The following is a 26465-nucleotide window of genomic DNA, read 5'->3' on the forward strand; positions in this document are numbered from 1 at the left end:
TGACGAGGAGGAGATGGTAAAAGTGAGGTATCTCATTCGTTGCCGATGCGTCTACAAGGACGTTTTCAGTCTTCTGGAAGGCCTCCCCAAAAGGATTTATCATCCCGAATGTCTGCTAACTCATACCCATAACAACTATGATATTGTCAGAGACATTGTTTATTATTTGAGTGGACTATTCTGGCTGTTTGGACGGATGGTGATGATGTGATCTCAGCAACGTCATCGATGTTAATAACGTTGACGATCACCGTGACGAAAACACCAACAGTAGTGGTGGTCGTAGAAAATCATGCGACAGCAAAAGAACACTAAGAACACAGTTTTAACCACAATAAACTAGTTCAGATATATGACTGGTGGTTACTGGCACTGATTAGCTGAACGTATCCGTCCGGATAGCTAAGCTCTTGGGGAACATTATGGGCATGATAATGACCTAATTCTTCTACATCTGTTATGTCCCCTGGGACTAACATAGAGATAACTACGAGACTCAATTACATCGCTGGAGATCTTACCTGCAAATCATTACCCTATGTAGTATGTACTTAGAAGGGGTTAAATCTCTGAAATGAATCATTGCTCTCTATTGGCTAAATTAAAATCTAAATACTTGACATTACCTTAACACTCAAAAGCCTACCGCATTCACCTATCATAAGAATACTATGATTCATAACACAGGTCTTTCTCAGTTGATTTCAAGGCGAAGATCGTTGAGACGTCGTGGATATTCCACTCCTCCATTTTACGGAGTTCAATGTGCCCTTTGGCTTCCTAAAAGGTGCATACTAGTAGAGATCGTGGTTCTACATGCGATATGTCAGACTCACTGGATCACAGATACATGCAGTCTCGACATAGATATTGAACGGAGTGACGGGCTACATCACCCGCTGGTAACGTAGATTCATCCTATGTTCCCTGATTGGTTCGCCTGTTTGTGATGGCTTTTCCGCGAGGCAGAACCGCAGCTTTCAAACCCAGAGAGGACCCATCTAAGCCTGCAGAAATAAGATGCTAAGCGCCCTGGTGGGTAATACAGAGCCAAATGATTGGGCAGATCCTGCATACGTGAGGTGGCTCAGATGGCAGATGGACCAACGCAAGTCATGCCCTTGGCATTAGGCAGCATTTTAAAGATTCTAAACTCCCTTGCGTCCCGGAGAAAGCCGCTTCTGATGTTCTTTACTCTTGTGAAAAATCATGATGTCCCCAGAGCGAGGGCACGGACTCTAGGCTCCGGCGTCACCCCTTCCACCCATTCGAGCGTGCCACGAGAGGCCAGGAAATAACTCAAGTCAATCGACATGGAGGTGCTCGGCGCCGTTTCGAGTGCAGTCGCATTGGCAGAAATCTTCGCGAAAAGCGTACTCACGACAAAAAAGCTTTGGGATGAGGCACAAGATGTCCCCGAAGAGATCAATCGACTGATGAACGATCTCACGCATTTGAAACCGATGCTGGAAGAGGCCGAGGCAGTCTTCATAAATCAGGCTCAAGACCCATCTACCGATACGGCTCTACTACTCATGCATAACTACAAGGAGGTGTCTGGGAAGCTTCACCTATTGGCTGCGGATTTGAATCAACGGATCGTGACAGCGAAAAGGGGGAAGAGGAACTTGACGAAGCTGAGGGCAATGTTGAGTAAGACCCTGATCCAACGATACCGATCAGAATTGGACACCATCTCCCGGACACTTTCGTTTTTCTTCAATGTGAATAACTTGCACTCACAGAGGGAGTCACAAGCCTTGCATTTGCAATCTATTAGCCTCCACAGAAATACGGACGACAAAATTGGTCAGCTTTTGTGAGTTCAAGAAAGTGCTAGGTGTATTCACGATGTTAATAGCGCTATTTAGGTCCATGGTTCAGTCTCATCTGCTGCTACAAACCGTAAACAATGTCCAGCCCGATCGGCTTGGAGAAGACCCAAACAATTCCGACGGCCGCATGGTGGAAGACCTAGTTGAGAAATCAAACTTCAACGACCTAGTCCAAGGAGGAAGACTTCAGAGGAGGCAGAAGCCAAAGCCGATCGCGTGGCGCCAGCGACGCTTGTTGGGCGGTTACACCTACCAGATTTCAAAGCATCCCGGAAAACCGACAGCACAAGGTCAGTGCGTACGTTTCCAATGAAAAGAATTTGTTCCTGACGTAGAGAAGTTCTTCAAGTGCGGGTTGAACTCAAGTGCGGGTTGAACTCCCATGGCGCCTGTCTGGAAGAGCCTGGGACTTTGAAGCATACAGTAGCCCAATGGGGTGGAACGCGTCAATCAGACCTTGGACTACCCGTCCGAAATGCGATCGAATTTTCGACCTTGTCAGACAAGGCTCGTGGCCTGAAGTCGCAGAGCATTTGACTAGTGGTCGAGCGTCCATACTAGATCGCAACGAATTTGGTCATTCTCTCTTGGATGTATGTTGCTCCTTAGTTGAGCAGTGGTACCGTGATGCAAATCACACTTGGAAGCTGATGATCAAAAGAACATACAGATTGCCTTGCGAGAAAGCAACTTTAGTGTTGCCAGAAGCCTCGTAACTATGGGCTTTCACATCGAAGGTTCGGGCCTGCTGGAAACTATTGAATACACTTGGATTCAAGCGGATCGCCATCAAGACGATGGCGTTTTGCACTGGTTCAAGTTTGTAGCTGAACTTGGGCTTCTGGGAACTCTCAGCGACAAGTTGTTCAGCCTTGAAAATGTCCAGGCTTTAGGCCTTGTTTATGTCTGCCACTACGTTTGGACAGTTCCTGGACTACTCTCACTTTTTGTTGGGGAGAGAAATGCTGTCAACGGCGAAGTTTCGATTTTTGAACTGTTTCGAACCCTATTCTGGGAACAGACGAACCCTCAGCTTTTTCTCAGACTCTGTCGCAACAAAAACGTCAGCCCACAGTTTTTCAGAGAAAGCATACTGAAAGGTACATGGGCGGCAAGACTTGCCAACTTCACTAGCGAATATTTCTACCTCGCATCTAGACGACTCGGTCCAGACAGCAACAGATGGTCGGACAGAGAGGCTGACGTGACAGACTTTAGAGATTGGAAAGAGCTCGCAGTATGGCTTCTGACGGATATCTCGATGGATGAGCTAGTGTGGCAACCATCAGAGAGCTCAGCCGCATCTGCATCAAGTCTTTTTTTAGACGGCCTGCAAAACAGGATTGATCATCCGGGCTTGCGACACGAATCAACTAGTAATATACGCTTGAAAAAGCGTCAATTAACTCGGACCTGATATCTTGGCTTGAGGACGTCCATGCCTCAGGTCATGACTTGTCAGAATATGGAAGGCACCAGCTAGCGATCTATGAATCTAGCCATAGAAGCTGCACGCGCTGGTGGAAGCTGAGTATGATGCTGCCGGGAGACCGTAAGTGGTTGTATGGTCCGCGACTGATGTCGTTTACTTTTGGCTCTCGCCCTCAAGATTGGGAACTGATCTGGGACGCTGATGTCGAGGAGTTTGTGGGAGACTTCTGGGAGCTAACCGAGAATCCGCCTCTCCACCTTCCAGGAGCATACCCGGAAGATGACTGAATGTACTGGAATACGGAGGGAAAAGCTACTGCAATGGGTTCTCCAAAATAGAGAAAGTGATCTCATGGTATCCCATTAAATGTTTTTTTCTTTTCTTTTTTGGTGCGATCCACAACAGATTTATTGCATCTTGGAATGTGGTTTAGGTAAAGGTCTTTGCCGATGGATTTGAACCTAAGACTCTATTTTCGTTCGGGGTTCATTTGCAACCTTGCAAAGAATGTAAGATCACTACTCAAGGCTTTTTTCGTGTTAGCATGCCTCGGCAGTACGAAAGAATACTAGAGAGAAGACGTGAGAGAGAATGTGCAGGGTTGCCCAGCCTGTCACCTCGTAACGCCCCGGGATGTGTCCAAATCAAACGTTGACTCCAGTCCAGTGCTTTGTCTCTGATCCCTTGAATCTTAGCTGATCAACGACAGGCTACGTTTGAGCAAGTCCAGTCTCTCATGGATCGTGTGGAACTTGAGGAGCTAGAGAGTAGCTAAGTTGCTTTTGCCTGGGAGGTCAGCTGGCCAACTTTGCTAAGTAAAATGCAAACATCAAAGTTCTTGCTAAGCATAGGTAACAGAGAGATGGTCTCCTACTTCAACCATAGAATGACCTTCAGTGAGGGACGAAGAGATTTTAGCAAGGCCTAAAAACGCCGAGGATGTCGAAAAAAGCCGAGTAGAAGTGAGCCTCAAGAATGCAGTCTCTGTTCTAAATCTCCACCACATCCCTTGGCATGAACAACCTTGCAATATAATAACAGACTTCAAGCTTCACACTGAAATATCAGGCGACTACTTTCCAAACGTCATAATTATTTATCTTGGGACTCCCGGTGCCTTGGAGCCTTTTACAGCCGAGGACAGTTCTGAGAACCCAGTATCAGCAGCATGACCACCGCTATCTCTGAGTTCGCTCATCTCTCCATCTTGCTCCTCACACGCCCATAAACAGCTGCTTTTTCTGGAGACTAGACATGCCTTTCGTAATTTCGTTGAATACCCCCGAATAAGCCATGGCGACCATCCATGCCCCTAACAAGCCCTCGAGAACCAACAATTTGATGAGAGCGTCGTCTTCAATCTTGACTTTTGTAAAAATGGCATCGAGCAAAGCTAGTGTTTTGAAAGTAAAGATGATGCTATCCCCTGTCAACGATCTATGTCAGGCTTCAATTCATCATGTGAAGGCTTCTTACGGCAATCGACTTCGGCCAATGTCGTAGACAACGCCGAGAATGCCATTGGGTCTTGGCTTCGGCATTTCATCGCCTGGATGACCGTCATGTACTAGGAGGATGGCGGGTTGTTGTTTCTCCATGTTCAGTAATCTCAGCCGTGTGTTGCTTGCAGATGTCGGACTAGGTTCTGAGCTTCTGAGATGAATGACACGAAGGAGTGAATGCAGATGGCGTGCTTGAACCAGTGCGGAGTAATAGCCCGGCAGAGCTTCTTGAGTGCACCGTGTCTTTTGAGTACCTTGATAAATATTGAATCTTTATTTGTGGCGCGCAAAGTCTAATTTGATTACTCAGTTTCCTTGAAGGCTCTCACGACATCTCCAGACAGCGTATAAGAAATCGGGTTATTTTTGGGACCGCCTAATTTTCTTGTACTAGAGCGACTACGTTTCCTACATGCTCGCTGTCGTCGTTACTATTAGTCGGCATTATCGTCACTTCCAATATCACGACTGTTATTATCTTCTATTATCTTCGTTGTCTACCGGCGTCGTCTAACTTCGTAGCCCTCATTGAATTCAGGAGCTGATCAGGAAAGTAGTCGGTTTAGCACAGGAAACATAGGCAATCTCTTATTTTTCCATGCCGTACACTGATACATAAAGTCGACATGCCGGGCGCGTACAACGTCACGCAGCTTGAAGCCGTGAAACCAGCTCAAAGTTGACTAGGTAGCCAACCTTGTTCATCCTCTGCGACTTCATCGATGAATATTTCAGAGGACACAAACCGCATCCCGTCTAACCTGTGCCAGAATGTGTCAAATCATGAGGTTCATCCATGAAATAACAGCTTGCGTACGCAACCCAAATCCCCTGCCCCTGCATCAAACGGGCTCCCAGGCCGGACGCAGGCATACCCCGGTCCAGCACCGTTGCCGTGCTCCGATCGTCAAGCTTCAGCGCCGCATCATTGGTCGCCCGAAAAGCGGGACGCCTAACAAGCTGGGCGTGCCGTCAAACGGCCCCCGAAAGCGCGCTAAACCCCTCCTGTAAAAGTTTCCCGAACAGCTGCCTCAGCCTGGCGCAAACTCCCATGTCGGCGAGCCGCATTTTCGCGTGCGTTTCCACCCTTTCCACCACCCACCCGGGCCAGCAACAAGGAAGCTGCATGATCCCATCCCACATTCGGGGAGGCGTAAGACGTTGCCTATCTCCCGCTGTGTGACACGACACGATACGACACACGGCACGCCGCCTCGAACGGACCAACAAAAGAGACAACACCTCCCGCTGCCTCGCCTCGTGGCAACCTCTCCGGCCGCAATGTCTTCCCCTCCACCGCGCCGTCGACCCAGCGCCGACGAAGATCTCCTGCTCCTTCCCATGCGCTGAAGGATTCCAACCCAGCAAGTCAGCCCCCGAAAACCCGCGACAATGATCGCCCTCAACTCCCGCCTCCGAAACATCCTCCCCGCCGTCTTCCTCTTCGCCCTCGTCCTCGTCCTCGTCCGCTTCCGCGAGAGCATCACCACCACCGACTCCCTCTTCAGATCCTCCGGCGACGGCAGCAAATCCTCAAAACCCGCCGAGACGCCGCGCTACAAGCCCGCGCCGACGTACACCCCGCCGCCCGTAATCGACCCCTTCCCGCTCCTCGCCAACACCGCCTCCCCACCACCGCCAGTCCCCGCGCACAACCGGCCCCGGAAGGATGTCCATAAGGCATACGGCCTCGAGGCCATGCCGCCGCTCTTCATAGGCTTCACCCGCCAGTGGCCTATCCTCCTCCAATGCGTCGCGAGCTACATCGCCGCCGGGTGGCCGCCCTCCTCGATCCACGTCCTCGAGAACACAGGCGTGCAGATCGCCAACGCAAGAAACAAGCTCTCGCTGCAGAACCCCTTCTACCTCAACCACACGACCCTCTCCCGGCTGGGGGTGAACGTCGTCCAGGCGCCCGCGCTGCTCTCCTTCTCGCAGATGCAAAACATGTTCCTCCACACCGCGCACGCGAACAACTGGCCGTACTACTTCTACTCCCACCAGGACGTCGTCGTCTTCTCCCCCGAGGACGGGCGCGACGACACCCACCGCCCCGGCGACCGCCCCTGGGAGTTCTACTCGGACGCCGAGCGCGAGGAGGTGATGAACCCGCCTGCCGCGGGCGAGAAGGGGTACCGCACCATCTACGAGAACTGCCTGCGCGATCTCAACACGACGCTAGAACGCAAAGAGAAGTGGGCGTTCCGGTGGTACCAGTACGACCACCTCACGCTCGTCAACCGCGCGGCGATGGACGCCATCGGCGGGTGGGACTCGCTGATCCCGTACTACGCGACCGACTGCGACATGAACGCGCGGCTGACGATGGACGGGTGGACGATGAAGCACCGCCGCGTGGGCCTCGTCAACGACGTGTCGACGCACCTGCGCGATCTGGGCGTGCTGTTCCGCGTGGCCGGGGCGAAGGCGGAGTGGGTGGACCCGAACCCGCCGAACCCCGCGGACGTGAAGAAGGAAGAAGAGGCAAAGGCCAAGAAGACCGCTGAAGAAAAGAAAAAGGCCGAGGAAGAAAAGAAGAAGAAGGAAGACGAGAAGAAGGCAGAGGAGCAGATGAAAGCCGCCTCCCGCGACAACGCGGCCTCCAAACCGGCCGCCGACGACCTGGAAGCGGAGGCTGGCGCGCGGGAGTACTTCCGCTCCCTCGTGGCCGTCGTGCTGGAGATGACGAACTACAAGTACCGGGGCGGCAACGACCACAACCGCAACTCGTGGCAGAAGAGCCAGCGCGGCGGCGAGGGCGAGCCGTACTACTACAACGCGGAAGGCTTCGCGGAGGCGTTCGAGGTGCTCGTCGGCGCGGGGCGCAAGATCTTCGAGATGAAGTGGGGACGCGGCGGGTGTGACATCGCGGAAGGGTATGGGTTGAAGGTTGCGGATCAGTGGAGGGTGCTGCCGAAGGAGGGCAAGTGAGGATGTGGCTTTAATGAGGAGGTATGGCCATGAAATAGAGTAAATGTGCTGGAGAGCAGAATAAAATTAGGGCGCCGGAAGGTATGCGGAGATTCTAGATGAATTATATCGATAGACATGGGTAAGCTCTTGTCTTTAAGGCGCAATGCACAAACATGCACAACACAAAAACACACGTACGATGACGATGAAGGAACGACATTGGCATATATGATCATGACTTGGTATTCCGTGGCCAAAGCCATCTATGCTAACTCACGCACGCAAGTCTATCGCTCATATTCGAGGGAAGACTTTCTAGTGCTGTCGCCGCCATGCTCATGCATCCATCAAACCATGAAAGGAAAAGGAATAATTGGGAAATCGTACACGTGCTCTCCAAATGCCCACCAAGACGCCATACCCGTCTATCTAGGTATCCCGGAATCCAGAAAACTTCAAAAGAAAAAGAGCACACACGCAGCTTCGGGCCGTTCTAGCCGCACCGTCTGCGAATGCTTCACATACACTTCATCCATACATACACACTACACGCCTACGCTCTTTTGCTTATGCCTGGGAGGTAGCGTTCCGCGCCAGCGCGCCGCCGGCCTGGATCTCGCCCAGACCGACCTTGATGCCGCCGGACGAGGCAGCAGCAGCCTGGGGCTTGGAGGGGGCAGGTAGAGCCTTGGCGCCGCCGCCGCCGCTGCTCTTCAGCACGTCGTCGCGGGTGACGCCGAGCTTGTCCTGGGACAGGCCCATGGACTGCAGGAAGCGGACGGTGTCGGACCACTCGGCAGCCTTGCGGGCGTCGGACCAGGCAAGCTCCTCGGCCATGACGTCGATGACGCGGGGCAGGGCGCGGAGGGCGGACTCGGCGTCGAGGAAGGCGAGGCGAGTGCGGCGGGAGATGAGGTCGGTGGCGGTCATGGCCTGCTCAGCGCGGACGCCGTGGCGGATCTCGCCCTCGACGAAGGGGAACTGAGGGAGGATGCGGGCGGCGGAAACGGCGGCGACGGACCAGGCGCGGTCGCCGTAGTTGGTGGCAAGGTGGTGCGCGACGTCGGGGTCGAGGGAGAAGTGCGAAATGAGGTGGCCGGTGAGCTGGGTGGAGAAGCCGTGGGCGCCGAGGAGGGGCACGCGGGTGGTGATGCAGGAGCCGGTGGTGATGAGGCCGGGCAGGCCGGCGCCGGAGATGTCGGGGTGGAGGAGGCCGGACTGGGGCTTGAGGTTAAAGGAGGAGATGGCTTCGTCGACGGCGTCCTGGGCCATTTGGCGGTAGGTAGTCCACTTGCCGCCGGCGCAGGTGAGGAGGCCGGAGTCGGAGACGGTAACGAGGTGGGAGCGAACGAGGGATTCGGTGTTCTTGGCCTTGGGGTCCTTGACCAGGGGGCGGATTCCTGCAGGGTGTTAGTGGTGTTTTGTGATGCGGAGGTTTTCGGGAGGCAACTTACCAGACCAGGCAGCCATAACATCGGAACGGGACAGGGCAGACTCGGGAGTGATCATCTTGTTAACCTCGGACAGAATAAAGTCGATGTCCTTGTCTTGCGCGATGGGCTCCTTCTCGACGGCACAGGCGGTATCAGTGGTTCCGGCGAGGGTGGCACCCTGCCAGGGAAGAACGAAGATGACGCGACCGTCGGACGAGGTTTGCAGCAGACCGATACCGTTGGGGCAGATGTTTCCAGGGAGCATGATGTGGGCGCCAGAAGCGGGAGCGACGATGGACTTGTGGTTGGGGTTGTCCATGCGCTCGATGGCGTCGGCGAAGGGACCGGTAGCGTTGATGACGCCCTTGGCGCGGACGGTGAAGGACTCGGAGGCGGGGTTCAGGACATCGCGGACCTTTGCGCCGCAGATCTTGCCGTTGGCGTTCTTTTCCAGAGAGGTGACTTCGACGTGGTTGGCGACGGTGGCGCCGTACAGGGCTGCGGTGAGGGCGAGGGAGACGTTCATGCGGGAGTCGTTGTGCTGGCCGTCGTAGTAGGCGAGGGCACCAAAGAGGCCTTCCTTGCGGAGCAGGGGGAAGGCCTCGAGGGCCTTGGACTTGGACATGAAGTAGGAGCTCTCGAGACCCTGGGAACCGGCGAGCAGGTCGTACATCTTGGTGCCGACCCAGGCGTAGGGGGCCCAGTACCAATCCTGGACGGGGAGGACGATGGGCAGAGACGAGGACAGGTGGGGGGCGACGGTGAGGAAGGTCTTGCGCTCGTGGAGAGCCTCCTTGACGAGCTGCCACTGGGCGTAGTCGAGGTTGAGGATGGCCTTCTCGAGGTAGCGGACGCCGCCGTGGACAAGCTTGGTGCTCTTGGAGGAGGTGCCGGCGGACCAGTCGTCGCGCTCGACGAGGGCGACCTTGAGGCCGCGGGTGACGGCGTCCAGGGCGATGCCGGTGCCGGTAGCGCCGCCGCCGATGACGAGCAGGTCATACTCGACGGAGTCGGAGGCGTGGGCGCGCAGGTCGGCGAGCTGGGCCTCGCGGTCCTTGACGGAGGGGAAAGACGGCGGAACGATGCGGCCCTGGGCGTCGCGCTTGAGCTCGACGAGGGGCTTGTCGACGGTGTGTGAGGTGCGGTTGGAGAAGGCCGCGAAGCCGACGACACCACCGGTTGCGACAACGGTGGCGGCGGCGATGGGCTTCGCCAGGCGGGAGAAGCGCGAAGCCATGCTCCCAAGGTTTTGTAACGTCTTTTTTTTTGACTTCGTATGCTCTCGGGGGAGTGTTGGGCCGAAGTGTCCAGAAGGACCGAGAGGGCGGCGGTTGGAGAAGGGCGACTTTCCCAGTGACAGGTGGGAGTCGCGGTGTCTTCTCTACGTTGGTGATGCTGTGTTTGTTGCTTGAGATGCGACAGGTGGTGTTCCTGGTTGAGAAGGGAAGGGAAGAGGAAATAATAGGGAAAGAGAAAAGGCGCCACGGGCTCAGCTTAAGAGGGTCAGGACCAGCAAGGTGAATGAGGATGTATAGGCATAGGTATAGGTAGCGTAGATCGGTCTAGGTAGAGGAGAAGTTCGGGCTGGGCCGCCTCACCCGCAACTTTGGGCTTCGATTCGTGGAATGACACCCCGAGGAAGACCAGGAATGGTTCCGTTCGGCGCTACTAAGAATTTTCCGTTGGTCTGGGCAGGGCAAACAGATGCATGCACAGAGAATGAGGGAAGAAAAAAACAAGAGGTTAAGTGGGAAGGGCCGGCGGATGGAGGGGGGGGGGGGGATCAATCGGAGATCGCGTCGTTGCTCTATGTGGGAATCCGGACGGGAGCTCTAGGTACTCGTCTCAGTCCGTCCTTCCTCACGCAAATAGCAACACTCGGGGTGACTCGCATTCACCACCTCCAGCTACCCCCACGTGGTGTCAGGCCAGTAGAATCTGTGGTCGCTGGTCTGGCAGTCAAGGCCTCGTCTGTGCTCCTGCTGACCCTGCCTCACATCGCATTCCCGAGTCACTGCGACGCTGGTGGTGGTGGTGGTGGTCATTGCATTGCCAATGCTGAGGCCGTCATTGCACCAGCAGCAGGTAGCTCTCTCTCTCTCTCCTCTGCGGACCTTACTCGAGCTCCAGACTGGTAATTGACGTGTCTGACATCATGGGCGGCATAAACGTGGCACTGGCACCGAGCTCAGACCGAACAAAGAGTGACTTCACCCGTCAGTGGCCCAGTGGATGACTGACTCTTGGAAGAGGCAAAGGAGAGACCCGCTTGTTCGTCCATGGAGAAGTGGAAATGAAAACGGGGAAAGGCACGAAATGTGTCGGGGCCCCGGGGTGATGGGCGTTGGCAGGCGTTGCAGGCGTTGCAAGCGTTGCAGTGCCATCCCATCCGTGTGGTGTTTCCAGTCAGAGCCTCAAATGTCATCCAGGGGCCGTCATGCATCTCGGTGTTTGAGCCCCGAGATTGGGTGCTTTCGGTGATGAGTCGGCACTGTTGAGACGAACACCCCTGTCTCGGTCGTTTCGGTCCTGCCTGCCGAGTCAGAGGCTAAAAAAAAGAACGAACACAGAAAAATTGCTGCAGAAAAGAAAGGGTGGGTCCGTCTCGCAATGATCGGCAAAACCCTCCCAGCCGATGCTGCGATGGGGAAGGTGGGAGTAGGGGCCCGGTTCCATTAGGATCCCGTCCCCTGTCTCGACCCTTTCCTTCTCCTCCTCCACCTCTCCCCTCTCCCCCTCTCGAACTCCGATTGCAACCACTCAATCGACTCCGTCCAACTACTCCTCACTTTAGCCACCCTTCTCCAACTCGCTACCCCTCGGTATTCTCTTCCCGTCCCTCCCTCACCACACGCAGACATCGACCTGCCTGCTGGATCTTACACACACGCCTATGCGGCCAAGCAGCCACGCTTGCACAATCTTCAATTCGGGCCGCCCAAATCTGCGTCTCCTCTCTCGTCTCCATCGTGGGATGTTTGCCCACTCAGCGCCACGCCATTTGGCACCCTTCGTCTTATCCCTCGCGAGACTGAGGCCGTCCCAGGTCTGATTACTCTGGGTCCCGTGGCCGTCCAGAACTTCAGGCCCGATTACACAAACGTCCAAGTTCGTCTTAAGAAGAGCGGCTTGCCTCCTAATGCGGACCGTTTTTGGCTCCCGAGATGGACGGCAAAAAGGGCTCGAACCATCCGTCATCCTGGGCGTTCAAAGCCATGGCTTCTTTCGCCGTCCATACCGTCCAGCCCGAACGACATGTCGCCAAGTCCTCCAGAACCTGCCTCAGCCTACCGAGTCGTCCCTCATGACCCAGCTATTCCCGCACCTTGCCCACTCACATCGGCCGAGATCCGGGCACGAGTAGCGCTACTTCGACGTTGTACAGTACTTGTACGTACACACGGACAACTTCCCCCATCAGGTGCTGGATCGTAGGGAACATCGCTGGTGCAACGCCTGCCACAGCACACCACAGCACCCATTCAGCAGCCGTCAGCACACACACCCCGTCCGTCGTCCCCGACCGCCATCCACGCCGCAAAGTACCTCGACCGCCGCCGAACATCCCGGGCCGCTGCGCTGCGCAACGCGTGGAAAAGTGGACGAAGGAACACAAGCTGGCCACGGTGGAAACGGCCCCAAAGAGCCCACCGCTGGCCTTGCAAATGATCACGATGCAGTCATTGGGATGGCAAATGATGCTTCGTAGCCCAGGCTTCCCGGTTTGCCTGGGTTTTGTTGCAGTTGCTCGACACTCGAAATACACGCTATCCCCTCGCCCATCGACTTACACGCAAGACAGCACTCAGCCGTGTATTCAGAACTACGGTTCACTGCACTTCCAAGCAATGTTTCGAAACTCGGACATTGCTGCGCCCCACGACTGCTGATTGCTTCTCATCCCCGAGACCTATCAATCTGAGTAATCGGCACAAATGCCAGGTCCATGGCCCATGACGAGCTGCCAGCATGCCACCATCTCGTTGGCTGCTGGCCACTAGTCTGACAGCACCGTACTACCCCGCGGGCACCCCAAACCTACTCCAAAGACGCAACCTAATCTTTGCGATGTGCAGCCTTCCGTCGATTCGTTGCACTCTGACTAAGACCGCTGGCAAGCTGGTCCATCGAGTCAGACCCCACGAACCTTTGGGAACCCTCAGATTCCTGGATGTCGACCAGCGTCGATTCGACGTTGCTATACACAGTCGGGACATCGTTGACCAACACACAGAACAGACTCTGACAGCAACTCGGACAGCGTGGCATGGAACACTGCCCTGATTCCACCTAAACTCTGAAGTCATCCGCGACAATGCCATCACCGAACCAGAACGTGTTCGTGGGATGCGTCTGAAGTGGCTTCGATATCACCTTCGTCGCCACCCGTCCAATCCGCGCCCTCTCCCGCACCTGCTTGGACAGAGAGGAGTTCAGGCGGACAAGCTAGCGCCAACTCTGCCCTCCTTTCTTATGATCGATTGCGCAACACCTACCCCTTCTCCACGAAGCTTGACATCTGGCTAAGTCCGTCCGATCTCCAGTGCCAACAGCTTGTTGCGGGAAGACTTATCGGTGACCGTCAACCGCCGGACGCGCCTCCGAATCGTGCAGCCATGCCTCCAAGCGAAGGCATCGGAGCTACAGGCCACAATCTTCGCGAACCCCTCGTCCGTCTGCTGTCAGACCCACCGTCTCTGCCACTGCCAACTCGAGCAATCACACGCGCAGGTCAAGCTGGCTGCGTAGGCAGGAGTCCAAAGCAGTCATCACCTGCTACAGACGGACGGGGCCCGCAAGCTACGATGCACTCAAACTGGATTTGCATGCGCAATCAATGCTACCAGAGACACAATCTCAAGGCCTTCATTCGTGAGTCGTGGAGGCCGTCATCTGCGGCCCCCATGTGATTGCCAGACTATTGGACCACAAGGCAAGCTCCAGCTGCAAGACAATTCCAGAACCTCAAGCCCCTTGCCCTGTAATTGCATCTGGAAAACGGTTCCGGCAGCATGGCTCGCTGTCTTTCTCTAGGCCCAGCCCAGTGGGTGCTTCTGCTTTCCTTCCCCAATCTGCTGGGGCAGGTTGGGGGACCCCGTAATTATTTTCGTGGCTAAAATCGCCGACACGACGGAAGAATTCCCAGGGCGCCAGACATGGCCCGCATCTCGGGGCGTCGTGACAATCTTTCAGCGAACCAAATTCGCAGGGCTTACAAAAACAGGGCGATTAAGGGTCCTCGTTGACGCCTGACAGTACTAATTAACTGCAACATCCGTAGTTGGGCGCGCGCCTCGTCTCGCCTCGCCTCGTCCGTGGTTTTGTTTTTGTCGTGAATGGCTTTTGATCTTTTCTCTTCTCACTTCTTGCAACAGCATACATTCGTTTGGACTTGAAATGGTATTGTGATTGAACGATTCTTTCCTCCCTCTCATACTTCATGCTGCGAGCAAACCCGATAGCAGCGACGAGCCCAATCAACACCAGACAACAGGCACTTCAAAAGATCGACACCGCGCATTCCGCCCCCAAACGCGCCCGCGCCCATCCAACCCAGCGGAATAGTTTCGCTTGTCCAACAGGAAACAGACACTTGACTTCGACATCCAAGCAAGCAAGAAAAAACAAAAGCAAAAAGCCAATTCACCAACGTCGCTTTTTCTTTCGACCGTGAGGTTTTTGTTCGTTTTTTTTTTCCGTCCCGACGAGCGGTGAAGGGACCTCTCACTCCCGATGAGATCCCAAATTGCTGGGCCGTCTCTCTCTTCCTCTGTTTTTCTCTTGGTATCATTGTTCCCGATCACCTCTCTCTTTTCCCTTAACTGTCTCATTCTCATGAGTCCTTTGGGACATGTCATGCCGGGTTTCTCTCTCTCAAGACCCCAGGACGTGGTCGCACTCGAGTTGAGTGTCAAAACACACGCAAGGCAAAAGCACGCTTACACCTTGCTGTTATACGTGTTGGACCAGACTTCACGACGAGGCTGGAAGAGGCGCTTGAGGCCAAAGTAAGGGCTGTTGATGGGGCTCTCGCCCGTGTAGAGGAAGACGTCGTACAGGAAGCCTCCGAAGAGGGTGCCGAAGAAGGGGGCGACCATGGGGATCTAAATTCGACGTCTACCGTTAGTCACGGGACTTTCTCCGCGGACAGAAAAGGGACTTTGGTGGTGGATGGATCTCGGGTCTTTCGCCACGCACGGAAACACCGCAAGACCGAACGCCCATCTCCGAGCCAGGGAAAATACGGAGACGAACCGAGGCACACGACAGGCAGGAAGAAAGGGGAGATAGGGGAGGACTGGGGCAACACAGCAACGTACCCAGAAATAATATCCACCGGCGGACCACACCTCATGACCGTATCCGACAATGTACGAAACCAGGCGGGGGCCAAAGTCACGAGCGAGGTTAATGGCGTATCCTGTCTCCCAGCCCCAGCAGGCGCCGATGCCGAAGATGAGGAAGAAGAGGGCCAGGGGCATGAAGGGCCCCGCGGCGCCGTTGGCCGGGTCGGCGAGGGCGAAGATGACGAGCTGGAGCAGGCTTGAGCAGATAAACTCGGAGAAGAACATGCCGGTGCGCGTCATGAACTCGGCCGGGTAGGTGCAGAAGATGCCGGCGGTGGCGTTGGGGCCGGAGACGGTGCGGATGCCCTTGCCCTCGAAGTTGTCGATGGCGGACATGTAGTTGCCGTAGAGGATGAAGGCGGCGGCCATGGCGCCGAGGAGCTGGCCGATGAAGTAGATGGGGAACTTGCGCCACGGCATGCCGCGGTACACGCAGTTGGCGAGTGTCACTGCCGGGTTGAGGTGGCCGCCGGATTTCTTGCTGACGTAGACGCCCAGCATGACGCCCAGTCTGGGGGAAGTGTCAGTATATGCTGTGGCATCAATGGCGCGCTCTCTTATCGATTAAGTCACGATGAAAGACACGCCCGTGTGATGAATTTCGGTGTGTGAGAACTTACCCCCAGCCCCAGGAGATACTCTGGTAGTCACCCTTTGTCGAATTACTGAGCACGACCTGGGCAACGACGCCGTCGCCGAACATGACGAGGACCATGGTGCCGAAGAACTCGGAGAAGCCGTCCTGGAGGTTCTCGCGCACGCGGGACCACCACAGCTCCTCCTCCTGGGGAGGCGTCATGGTGCCCGCGGCGTGCTCCTCGTGCGTCTCTTCGCCTCCCATCTCGGACTTGAAGACTGGAATGTGTTGCTTGCCGACGGACGACGAAGACTCAGACACCGATTCCGCTGTGTGAACCACGATGGACATTAGAAACACCGCGATAACGGAGGGATGCTGTCAAGGCAGGATGACGACGAAAGCAGAACGTTTTAAGTTTTTTTATGATGGGAGAGATGAGAGTTGACAACGCCAAGCAAGAAGGGAAGGGAGAGAGAGAAGCAGAGAGAGAGGGAGAGGAGAACGCGGGGTGGTGAAGATGAGACGAAGGGACGGACGATGGTCTGGCCAAATATCATCCCACGTCTCCCATGGGGAAGAAGCAACTCTTATGGTCCCCACGGGCTGATCACATCCCACGGGGCTGGATGACCGTTGCACCCGATCCGCCGGGTTGACAAGCTTGGGGAAAGAGGAGATGGAGGAGAACGAAGAGGGGGGCACGGGCTTCGGGGGTTGCTCGCAAATGCACGAAAGCTTGACGCTTACCCATCTTTGATCTTGGGTTACTTCTTTTCCTTCTCGTCCTTTTTTGTTTAAACTTGCTTGCAGCGTGCTGCCGACTCTCGTGTGGATCTTCCGGACCCGATGAGACTCTGATGGTCAATCTTTGGTGGGACACACAAGGTGGTTCCTAATCCTTATCCCACCCCCGGGATTCAAACAGCCACGAGGCTTCAACCGCAGGAGATTGGCTCCTCCTTCTCCTGATCCGGATCTTTGGGATACCAGCAAGTCGGTTACCGACGTGCTTCACGAGGGGAAGATACGAAGAAGGGGGGGCGTGTGTCGTTGGTACGCGGGCCTTTGCGGATGAGGAGGTACGGGAAGAGCGAAAAAAATCGAACGATGTGGGCGAGAGGAAAAAAAGAAGTCGCTCAGATGGCCTCGGTGTTGCAGAGGCAGAGAAGAAAGGCAGACAGACAGACGGTGGGACGAGGGGGATGAAGGGGAGTGTGATGCAGTTCGGTGGCTCACACCGAAGTTGAGGTGGTTGACGGGGACGGAGGAGACGTTATTACGGACGACGGCCGAGGTTTATTCTGTGAAGGAATTCTGGATCTGGAGACTGGGATCCGGGGCACCATGGAGACGTTCCTTTTCGTCTCCCCTCTTTTTACCCCCTTCTCTTCTGGGTTTTGCTGCTCGCAGGTCTTTTCCGGGGTTCGCCAAGATGCGGACGGGACACACGCACTCTCTGCTCCTGGGATGGGGATACGCAGGCAGAGTGGCAGGACCAAGACGCACAGGTTGCGCAAAGTAGAGGTACAGGAACGTACGAAACCCACACACACCCGCGCCACTGATAGGCTTCACTTCCTAGCAATTCAGCAATGCAGGGTGTGCCTGACTGCCTCTCCTCTGGCGCATGGAAAACGCGGAATGGGTGGTTCTCCAGAGGTAAGCTTCTGGGGTGGTTCCCACGTGTGGAGAGGGGCGTCGTGGGACCGCAAAAGATTTGAGCGCGTGAGATGAGGACCTTTGCGCCGCGACAAGAGGAGCGCAGCTTGCAGAGGGTACGTGAAAGAGGCTGGATGGAGTTCTGGCCGAGGATGCCAAGGTAGGTTTTCGGTGCGGCTTCCGGGAGACCCGTTTTATTCGATCCTCCGTCCGCTTTTTTGCACAGTTGCTTTACTGATTGCGGCGTCGTATGCAACTCTGTCGTGCAAGGCGCTGCAGACTCTGCATTTGCATCTCAGCTCCCGAGGTTGTTTGGCAGTTTGCTGTTCTTTCTACTAAGAAAAGATCTGGAGGAAAGTCAAAAGGTCGGCTGCTGGGTAAGTTTGCCTCTCTTCCAACCCGGAACTTTCTGGTCTTACCCCATTAATACCGATGAAACTTTGACTGATCAGATCGAAGATTGCCGCTTTTGATGATGGCACCCCTGGACCAATCTGGGGCCCGCGCAAAAGACGCCAAGGGTTCAGGTCAGGGTGTGGAGCACCCTCTCTGGTTTTTTTGCCCTCTCTCAATCCGACAGTGACGAGCGGCCGAGAGAGAGCCCACACCACTCCCGAACTATGTAACCGCCGCGGCAAACGTCATACACGGACGGGTACGTCTAACACCAGCACCACCACCAGCACCACCAACCACCGCAGCCGACTGACCTCGCAAGCAGACAAGTAACACGTCGTCGTCCTTTTTATTTCTCTTAGTCGACAAAAGGTTTCGATTACTAGCCAATTGGGCCAATGACGTGAGCTGCCCACACTGGATCCCGCAAAAAAATGAGGAATCTTGAGCCGCGGCTCGTCGCCTAAAAAAAAAAAAAAAAAAAAAAAAAAAAAAAAAAGAGGCTTATCCCATCTCACGCATCCTTGACCTGCACTGCATCGCGGTTGGAACTTTCGCCTCTTTCCCCGCAGTTTGTCGTTCGCAGATGGACGAATAAGACTGATGGTGTGAGCGCGAGTGTAACGTAGTGGAGGGGAACCAGGTCAGCATCGACGGTTCTTGACCAATTTTGACAAGATGACAAGCGGCTTAGAAAAGTTCTAGTCGTCGAAGCGCACGTCGGCACATGATCTGGTGCATGATCGGGTTGGATTGGCGCGTTCAATTGGGAAGTCGAAGCCGTTGGTTCGTTTCAACTCGTTTGCGATGCCATGTTGGTTGGAGACACTGCTGTGCCGCGCGGCGGCCATGTCCGAACGGACTTCTGCCCACCCTCATGCCCACGAGATCCTCATCCCATGCTGCTCTTTTCCCTCAAAGCCGCACGTAAGAGGCGGGGGACCCAGCCCGTTCAGCTCTAGCCTGGCGAGTCTTGGACGGCCTTGGTCTGCAAGAACTGCTCCAGGTTGTTGTGGGATCGTGTGCCACCACACACACACCGCGGGCTATCCGTAGCATCCCGTGGGACCATCATCTCATCTGGTCTCCTCGTCCTTCTTTTTTCGTGTGAAGAACCCCGCTCTTCGGGCGACCGGTGCTCGAGATAACGGCCGGCATAAGGCCGGACCCACCGGCCGTGGAGTTCGCCCCGACGCAGACCGAAACTGATCTCGTTGCACTGCGCCTGGGAATGACATCAAGCCCGTCTTCCCCCGCTTTTACTCGCTGTTTGCGGCCGACATTGCCTGCTCCCCCCTCGAACCATCGGCCGACCAGCTGCGGCTACTCGGTGTGCCCACCCCGAATCCCCATCCTGCTGCCATCCCGGAATTCCTCGCGTGCAATTGAAGAAGGATTCGGCTGCCTGTCATTGAGGAAGTACCTACTTGCATCCGCATCCCCCCGTTGTGACCCGTTCGCATGCCCCAGTGGGGGATGATCCTGCATTTCCGGGGCCCCCTCGTTGACAGAGCTGCGGTTCTCCCAGTCCGGCCTGTTGGTGCTCATCTCGTGACATCTCCACAGATCTGGGGATGGGGTATGGTAGGTAGAGATGGGAGAATGAGGGGTAGCTTTTGTTCGAGAAAGCTGTCTTGTTCCTGTTCCCCATGGAGGGAGCTAACCCGACGCCGCACCTAAGCTGTTGGAGGAGCTGAGCTGGGTTTCCCACACGCGCCGCGCACATGGTACTGGGGCCGGAGGGGAACTCACTACAAATATTTTGTCAGCCCGTGAAACTCAAAGCTCAATCGTGAACCTGTGCTCCTCTCCTTCTTCCCTCCTCACCTCGTTCCTCAAGATACCCAATTGTCCCTTCTTCTCCTTCCTCAGCTCATTACGCCCGTCGCCGTCGTCGTCCTCGTTGGTGCCATTGAATGCTCTCGTCCCTTCTTCCCAGCCGTTTCAAACTCTCCTCCAACAAAATGTCTTCCTCTGCCGCCGCTAACGGCCAGAAGCCGTCCTTCGTCGGTGCCATTGACCAGGGCACCACGAGCACGCGTTTCCTCATCTTCAACCCCCACGGTGAGGTCGTTGCGACGCACCAGCTTGAGTTCAAGCAAATCTACCCCAATCCTGGGTAAGTCGCGCCCTCAATTGGGTAGTTCTGGTCGCGATGGCGCAGAAAGCTAATTAGTTTGCGACAGCTGGCACGAGCACGACCCCGAGGAGCTTGTCTCTTCGGTCGAGGCGTGCATTGACGGCGCCGTGCAGGCTTTTGAGACCCAGGGCCACTCTCGCAACCAGATCAAGGCTGTCGGCATCACCAACCAGAGAGAGACCACCGTTCTCTGGGACAAGACCACCGGCAAGGCTCTGTACAACGCCATTGTTTGGACTGATACCCGTACCAAGGACCTCGTCCGCAAGCTCAAGCAGCGTCTCGGCGCTAGCGAGCTCACCCAGCGATGCGGTCTTCCCCTTTCCACATACCCCTCCGTCGGCAAGCTTCTCTGGCTCATTGACAACGTTCCCGAGGTCAAGGATGCTTACGAGCGCGGTGTTCTGGCTTTTGGTACCGTCGACACCTGGCTGGTCTACAAGCTCAACGGCGGCCCGTCGCGCGATGTCTACGTCTCTGATCCCTCCAACGCCGCCCGTACCATGTTCATGAACATCCACACCCTGCAGTACGATGAGGACCTCATTGACTGGTTCAGAATTGACCCCAAGAAGGTCAAGCTGGCCAAGATTGTGCGCTCGTCCGATCCCCAGGCCTACGGTACCCTGGCCAACACCGCCCTGAGCGGTACCAAGATTACTGGCTGCTTGGGTGACCAGTCCGCTGCTCTGGTCGGCCAGAAGGGTTTCACTGCTGGTCTTGCGAAGAACACATACGGCACTGGATGCTTCCTGCTGTACAACATTGGCCCTAAGCCCGTTATTTCTTCTCACGGTCTGCTCACCACCGTTGCTTTCGACTTTGGCCCCGGCAAGACCATGTACGCCCTTGAGGGCAGCATTGCTGTAGCCGGATCTAGTGTCAAGTTCCTGGTGGACAATTTTGGCTTCATGGAGTCGTCCTCTAAGCTCAGCGCCCTCGCCGAGACTGTCGAGGACAACGGCGGTTGCACATTCGTTACCGCTTTCAGCGGTCTCTTCGCCCCTTACTGGATCGACGATGCGCGGGGTACCATCTTCGGTATCACGGCATACACCCAGCGTGGTCACATTGCTCGCGCCACCCTCGAGGCTACCTGCTTCCAGACCAAGGCCATCTTGGACTCCATGGAGAAGGACAGTGGCGCCGCTCTCACCGAGCTCGCCGTCGACGGTGGCATGTGTAACTCCGACCTCGTCATGCAGGTAAGAATAAGCCCCGGACCTTTTCCGAGCCTCGGCGCGGAAGGAAGAAGAACACAGTTGCTGACCCTTGTAACAGACCCAGTCCGACATCATTGGCATCCCTGTCAACCGTCCAGGCATGCGTGAGACCACTGCCCTCGGCGCGGCCATCGCGGCAGGCTTCGCTGTGGGCGTATGGAAGAGCTTCGACGAGCTTAACGACGTCAACCTGGAGGGTCGCACCATCTTCAAGCCCCAGATCACGGACGAGGAGGCTGGCAAGCGCTTCGGCCGCTGGGAGAAGGCTGTTCAGATGAGCAAGGGCTGGTCAAGCTAAAAAGATTATTGGAGGTCATCTTTTCTTTTCATGATTAATTTTTTTTGCCATATACCACTGTGTTGCTTGGGGAATCCCATCACGACGGCGGCGCGAATAAGGTTTGGCGCCTGTTGGAGACAGCTCCGATTTGTATCATAGGTACCACGAGGGAATGACGCATTTTTGCCTCTTTGTCGAAACGTGTGTGTTTGTGTGCTGGATCTCGTGCTCCATTCGTGTGCGCTGGCCTGCAATAATTTCAAGACTGCCAAGTCGAGGTTTTCAAGGAAACCCGCAGTCGCAGCATCATCGCGATCCATCTCCACGTGCGGAAGTTCCCTGTAACGTACGGATGATCGGAAGGCGGGCTGTCCCACGTCTCCATCGTGCCTTTGACTGAGTCGTGAAGGCAGCGGCCCGCAGGGAATTGGTCGTCATTGCTGCCACCGTGGAGGACATTCCGCGCTTCTCCCTCTCTTCGGACGAAGACCGCGGAGGGTCGCGGGTGACGATCGCACAACCACCAGCCATCTCATATGGTGCCCCGCGGTGGGAGACATCGTCGAAGCCACTGCCGTGCCCCCCCCACCTTTTGACGGCTATGAGACCGCATGGATGATCCTCGCAGAACCAGCCTTGACAGGGGAAGGCAACGAGCGGGGTGCGGGTTCGGACTGGCCGGGGTGCGGCGCTGTTTGCCAAATAGGGTGGGAGTTTTCAGTTGTAAACTTGGAGACAATGAGGGGAATAGATGGCGGTAACGCGGTTCCTGCGTCTCTTTTGCTGTACCAAGAAGCTGTAATAGTAACTTTGTTCCGTCTGCCCATTGTGTTGCGACAAATGTCTTCGGAGATGACCCTCGTTATCGTAATCGCCCCCAGGGACTCGCGGCATTGGGCGCAATGATCTCCCCTCATCCGTTCCGTCCATCCCTCGTTGCCGCGGGATGACTTACTGTGCAACGGTTTTTCCGTGAGAGACGAGGGCGCAGCGGCCACGGGACCGGTTGGTTCATTGACTTGGTTGGCGCGCGACTGCGGCGCGGCGGTGTCTTTATTTCTCTCTTCCGCCGTCTTCCGTAGCTTTTTTGCGACACCAGATCCAAGCTCTTATTGTGGACAGCAAGTGGGCCCATGACTGGACCTGGACCGATTTTCTTCTGCGCATCCTTCTTCTCTTTGTGTGTCGGGCGAGAACACCGAAAAGCCCCGTGGCTCGCTGGCACAGGCACCTCTGGTCAGAATTTCTTCTCACTCAGACACACCACAGCGCTCAGTTGCCTTCTGTCATCTCGCGGACAAGCTTTCCCGACTCTTTTCCCCCTTAGTCTCGTCGAATCTTTGCCTCTCGCTGAAGACTCGGTAGTCTCTCCCACTTATCCTGTTTGCCGTATCGTCCCCTCAGTCTCGACCCTGTCCACACCACCCCCTTCAGACAAGCCCTTGCTGCATTCAATTGTGCTTGCGCTTGCGCTCTGCATAGCGCAGCACCGCAGACAGACAGACAAGCTTGCTGCAGGTTCGTGCACTCAACTGGAACCAGCTGCCCACGTTCCCTAGCAAAAGTCCAAGACTTTGCCCTCAACCCGGCCAACCACGGCGGGCAACGCCGGATTATCCCCATATGCGCATCCAGCTGCTGCGGCGCATCCTTCACCATCCCGGCCGGCTGAGGCACTTCGTTAGCCTGCCTTTTACTGCTCGCTGCACGCCCGCATCGCCTAGTGAAATGACCACTTTCTGACATCAAATTCGGCCCTGCTCCTCAAGGCTCCATCCAAAAGGGCCCTGATAAGAGCAAAACACTTCACTTTCTGTCAGAGTAAAAAGGGGAAATGTGGAGTTCCCACGAACATGGGACAGACATGATAGGAACGAATGCAAATGCACGTCCGCAATCAATGGCCGAGGAGGAAGCGAACTCGGTCTTCAGTCACGACGAAGGCTCGAGTGAAGATGAGACAGCCAACAATGGCTCGGCCGGGCCACCGAGAAAGCGCAAGAGGGAGAAGCACCAAAAGACGTCGTATGTTGTTCGCTTGCTGATGGATGACGCTGTAGCACCTGACTGACCGCGCTTCAGATGTGAGCTGTGCAAGGCGAGAAAGGTGAAATGCGATCGCGCAGAACCGGCCTGCTCGTGGTGCGCTCGACACAACCGCACGTGTGTCTATCTTGAGAGACAGAAGCCTGGAAGCCGCATTGGATTCAGCCTCGAGCTTGAGGCCAAGGTCAACAGGCTCGACGCGCTCCTACAGGCCCTGGGTCGCCGAGTGGAGGACCACATCGCCAATGATCACGTCGCCAACGGCAACACCCAGGCCCTGTCCCCGGCCATCAGTAACCAAGCATCATCTCAGGTCGAAGGATTCCATCATGATGGAAATGGCGTCAGTCCCGCGACCGCTATTCCACGGTCAGCACCCACAGCGAACGGGAGGACACCGGCTTTCTCGAGTCCATTTTGGCAGGGTGGCGATGCTCAAGAGGCCCTTCAGAACGGTGACCGAACCTCTGTCCAGGCTCTCCTAAACCTCTCGGCTGGTGAACCTTTCAGTCAAACAGTTGCATCTCCTAGTATTTCTGGGCCTCGGAAAGATGCATCGTCGTTGTCGACTGTGTCAGAGTTCCCGCCTCACGACATGCTCTACACGCTTGTCGACCTGTACTTCAAACACTGCAACACATGGTGTCCTATTCTTGACCGCAAGACGACATTCGGCGCATTCTTCGGCTCGACTTCCCTGACCGAAGCCGACCGTGTTCTGTTACACGCTATTGTAGCAACGACTCTTAGGTTCATGAAAGATCCGCGACTATCACCCGAGATGCGATCTCATTACCATGCCTTGTCGAAAGGACGAGTCCAGATATACGCGATGGAGAATGTCAGTATTGCGGCGTTGAGAGCTTTGGTCATTCTGTGTTTGGACGAGCTCGGGACATCCAACGGGCCGCGTGGTTGGAACATGCTTGCACTGCTCTCACAGAACGTGAGACAGCTTGACTTGTGCGAGGAAAGCAGCGTATACCTCACGGCCGAGGCCGAAGATACACCGCATACCGGGTCGATTCGAAGAGTTGCAACAGGGCGGCCGGAGTCGTGGATCGAAGACGAGGGGCGAAGGAGACTCTGTTGGATGGTATACCTTCTCGATCGATATGCAACGATCGCAACGACCACATTCGAATTCATGCTCGACGACAAAAAGATGAAGCGCGGCCTTCCGTGTTCGTACGACTTGTTTTCCCGAAATGTGCCAGTCGAGACGAGATCATGGAGCCCATCCTCCGATCCGACAGCCCCTCCAGCGATCAACAAGCCAGACAACCTGGGAAGCTTCTCGTACCACTGCGAAATTCTCCGGATACTCAGCAAGGTCCACGATTTTCTGAAAACACACATCGATGTAACGTCCTCCGGCGAGATGGCCGTTTGGCGCAACACATACAGATCGCTAGATGGTGCGCTAGACAACTGGTTGCAAAGCCTGCCGAGTGAATACAGCAGGATATCAGCGCTGTGCCACTCCGATCCAGCCAGCCGTGTCGCGAACTGGTTCATGCTGCATAGCGCGTATGTCACGTCGGTGGTGCGCCTGCACTCCTCGGCTGCGTACCCCACCGTGAGATCTCACATATTCGTCCCGTCACATTATGCAATGCAGCGATGCCTGTCGGCCGTGCAAAGTCTCGGCGACATTGCGCAAGACGTGTTCGAGGCCAATGGTCTCGACCTGCTCGGCCCCCCTTTTGCCTTCTCCCTATGGGTTGCTGCTCGGTTGCTGCTCGTCCATGCCGCAACCGTAGGCTGCCCGGTTGATCCCAAGATTGATTTCTTCATCGAAACCCTCAGACATGTCGGCCAATACTGGGAGGTGGCAAATAATTATGCCAAAATCCTTGCTCGAGTAGTCCAGCGAGGACGTCAAGGCGACATGAACTTTACTGCAATGAGAAAGTCAGTACCCCGTGTTTGCCATCCCTCCAGCGCCCGGACTTTGCTGACAGTGCGATCCCCAGGAGTGCTCATGATTTGGTGACTTTGACATCCTCAACACGGCGGTCTGCCTTGGAGCCCACATCGACCCAGGTGACGTCGTTAAGCGAGCTGGACAACATCGACGTGTTCGACTTCTTCAATTATCCGAAGATGTCGGACCCACAAACGAGAGCCACCAACGGCCAGACCAATATTTTGCAAGCGCAGGCCATGAGCGGGCTAGGAGGCGATCCCATGAGATGCACTGGCGTACCAGACCCAGAATCAGACTGGCTGGGATTTAATACCCCTTTCAATTGAGGCGGTGTCGGCGGATTTCGCGACCCGCGAGGTTTTTGTTGCCGGACTTGACGTGTCGTGGAAGACACCACAATACCACTTGAAGAAAGCTGTGGCTGGCGCTGGAGGAGGATTGGACTTGGAAGAGGCGTTTCTGGGGCGCTGTAACCTTGATTATTGATGGATCTCCTGTGGCTTCGAGATACAGCCGCAAGGGAGGTCGGCCCAATTGAATTCGCTGATCCCCGCACAGCTGACGAGACACACTCCACCGTGATTGGGCTCAGCCACTGGCCGTCCGTGTTCGCCATGACGTTGAAGTTGAAACGTTGTCCCCTGCCCGCCCTCAACATCTTGGGACTGCTCTTTACAACCCGCAGCAATCTCATCAACCATTGAAACTGACACAATCCATTGTGAAGAGACGAATATACCACTTTCTTC

The 26465-nt window shown here is 55.5% G+C and overlaps 6 protein-coding genes across 6 annotated transcripts; 4 read left to right on the forward strand and 2 right to left on the reverse strand.

Moving 5' to 3' along the window:
* Positions 1–1313: 1313 nt before the first annotated feature.
* On the forward strand, positions 1314–2372 carry CGCA056_v002386 (uncharacterized protein; the record flags this gene model as incomplete). Its single annotated transcript, XM_037317644.1, has 3 exons — positions 1314–1819; positions 1872–2125; positions 2176–2372. The coding sequence occupies 3 exons, from the start codon at positions 1314–1316 to the stop codon at positions 2370–2372; spliced, it is 957 nt and encodes a 318-aa protein (XP_037182500.1).
* Positions 2373–6161: 3789 nt separating this feature from the next.
* Positions 6162–7700, forward strand: CGCA056_v002387 (uncharacterized protein; the record flags this gene model as incomplete). Its single annotated transcript, XM_037317645.1, has 1 exon — positions 6162–7700. The coding sequence occupies one exon, from the start codon at positions 6162–6164 to the stop codon at positions 7698–7700; it is 1539 nt and encodes a 512-aa protein (XP_037182501.1).
* A 549-nt stretch (positions 7701–8249) lies between these two features.
* Positions 8250–10352, reverse strand: CGCA056_v002388 (Glycerol-3-phosphate dehydrogenase; the record flags this gene model as incomplete). The annotated part of the gene is made up of 2 exons (XM_037317646.1): positions 8250–9082; positions 9137–10352. The coding sequence occupies 2 exons, from the start codon at positions 10350–10352 to the stop codon at positions 8250–8252; spliced, it is 2049 nt and encodes a 682-aa protein (XP_037182499.1).
* Positions 10353–15054: 4702 nt separating this feature from the next.
* FPS1 (Glycerol uptake/efflux facilitator protein) lies at positions 15055–16390 on the reverse strand (the record flags this gene model as incomplete). Its single annotated transcript, XM_037317647.1, has 3 exons — positions 15055–15219; positions 15436–15973; positions 16083–16390. 3 exons carry the CDS (start codon positions 16388–16390, stop codon positions 15055–15057), a joined length of 1011 nt encoding a protein of 336 aa, XP_037182990.1.
* Positions 16391–20061: 3671 nt separating this feature from the next.
* Positions 20062–21758, forward strand: glpK (Glycerol kinase; the record flags this gene model as incomplete). Its single annotated transcript, XM_037317648.1, has 3 exons — positions 20062–20216; positions 20284–21442; positions 21519–21758. The coding sequence occupies 3 exons, from the start codon at positions 20062–20064 to the stop codon at positions 21756–21758; spliced, it is 1554 nt and encodes a 517-aa protein (XP_037182758.1).
* A 1882-nt stretch (positions 21759–23640) lies between these two features.
* Positions 23641–26042, forward strand: CGCA056_v002391 (putative transcriptional regulatory protein; the record flags this gene model as incomplete). The annotated part of the gene is made up of 3 exons (XM_037317649.1): positions 23641–23765; positions 23823–25700; positions 25763–26042. 3 exons carry the CDS (start codon positions 23641–23643, stop codon positions 26040–26042), a joined length of 2283 nt encoding a protein of 760 aa, XP_037183416.1.
* Positions 26043–26465: the final 423 nt, after the last annotated feature.

This window comes from Colletotrichum aenigma, assembly GCF_013390185.1.
Source record: "Colletotrichum aenigma strain Cg56 chromosome Unknown KSG_Cg56_contig02, whole genome shotgun sequence".
Taxonomy (NCBI): domain Eukaryota; kingdom Fungi; phylum Ascomycota; class Sordariomycetes; order Glomerellales; family Glomerellaceae; genus Colletotrichum; species Colletotrichum aenigma.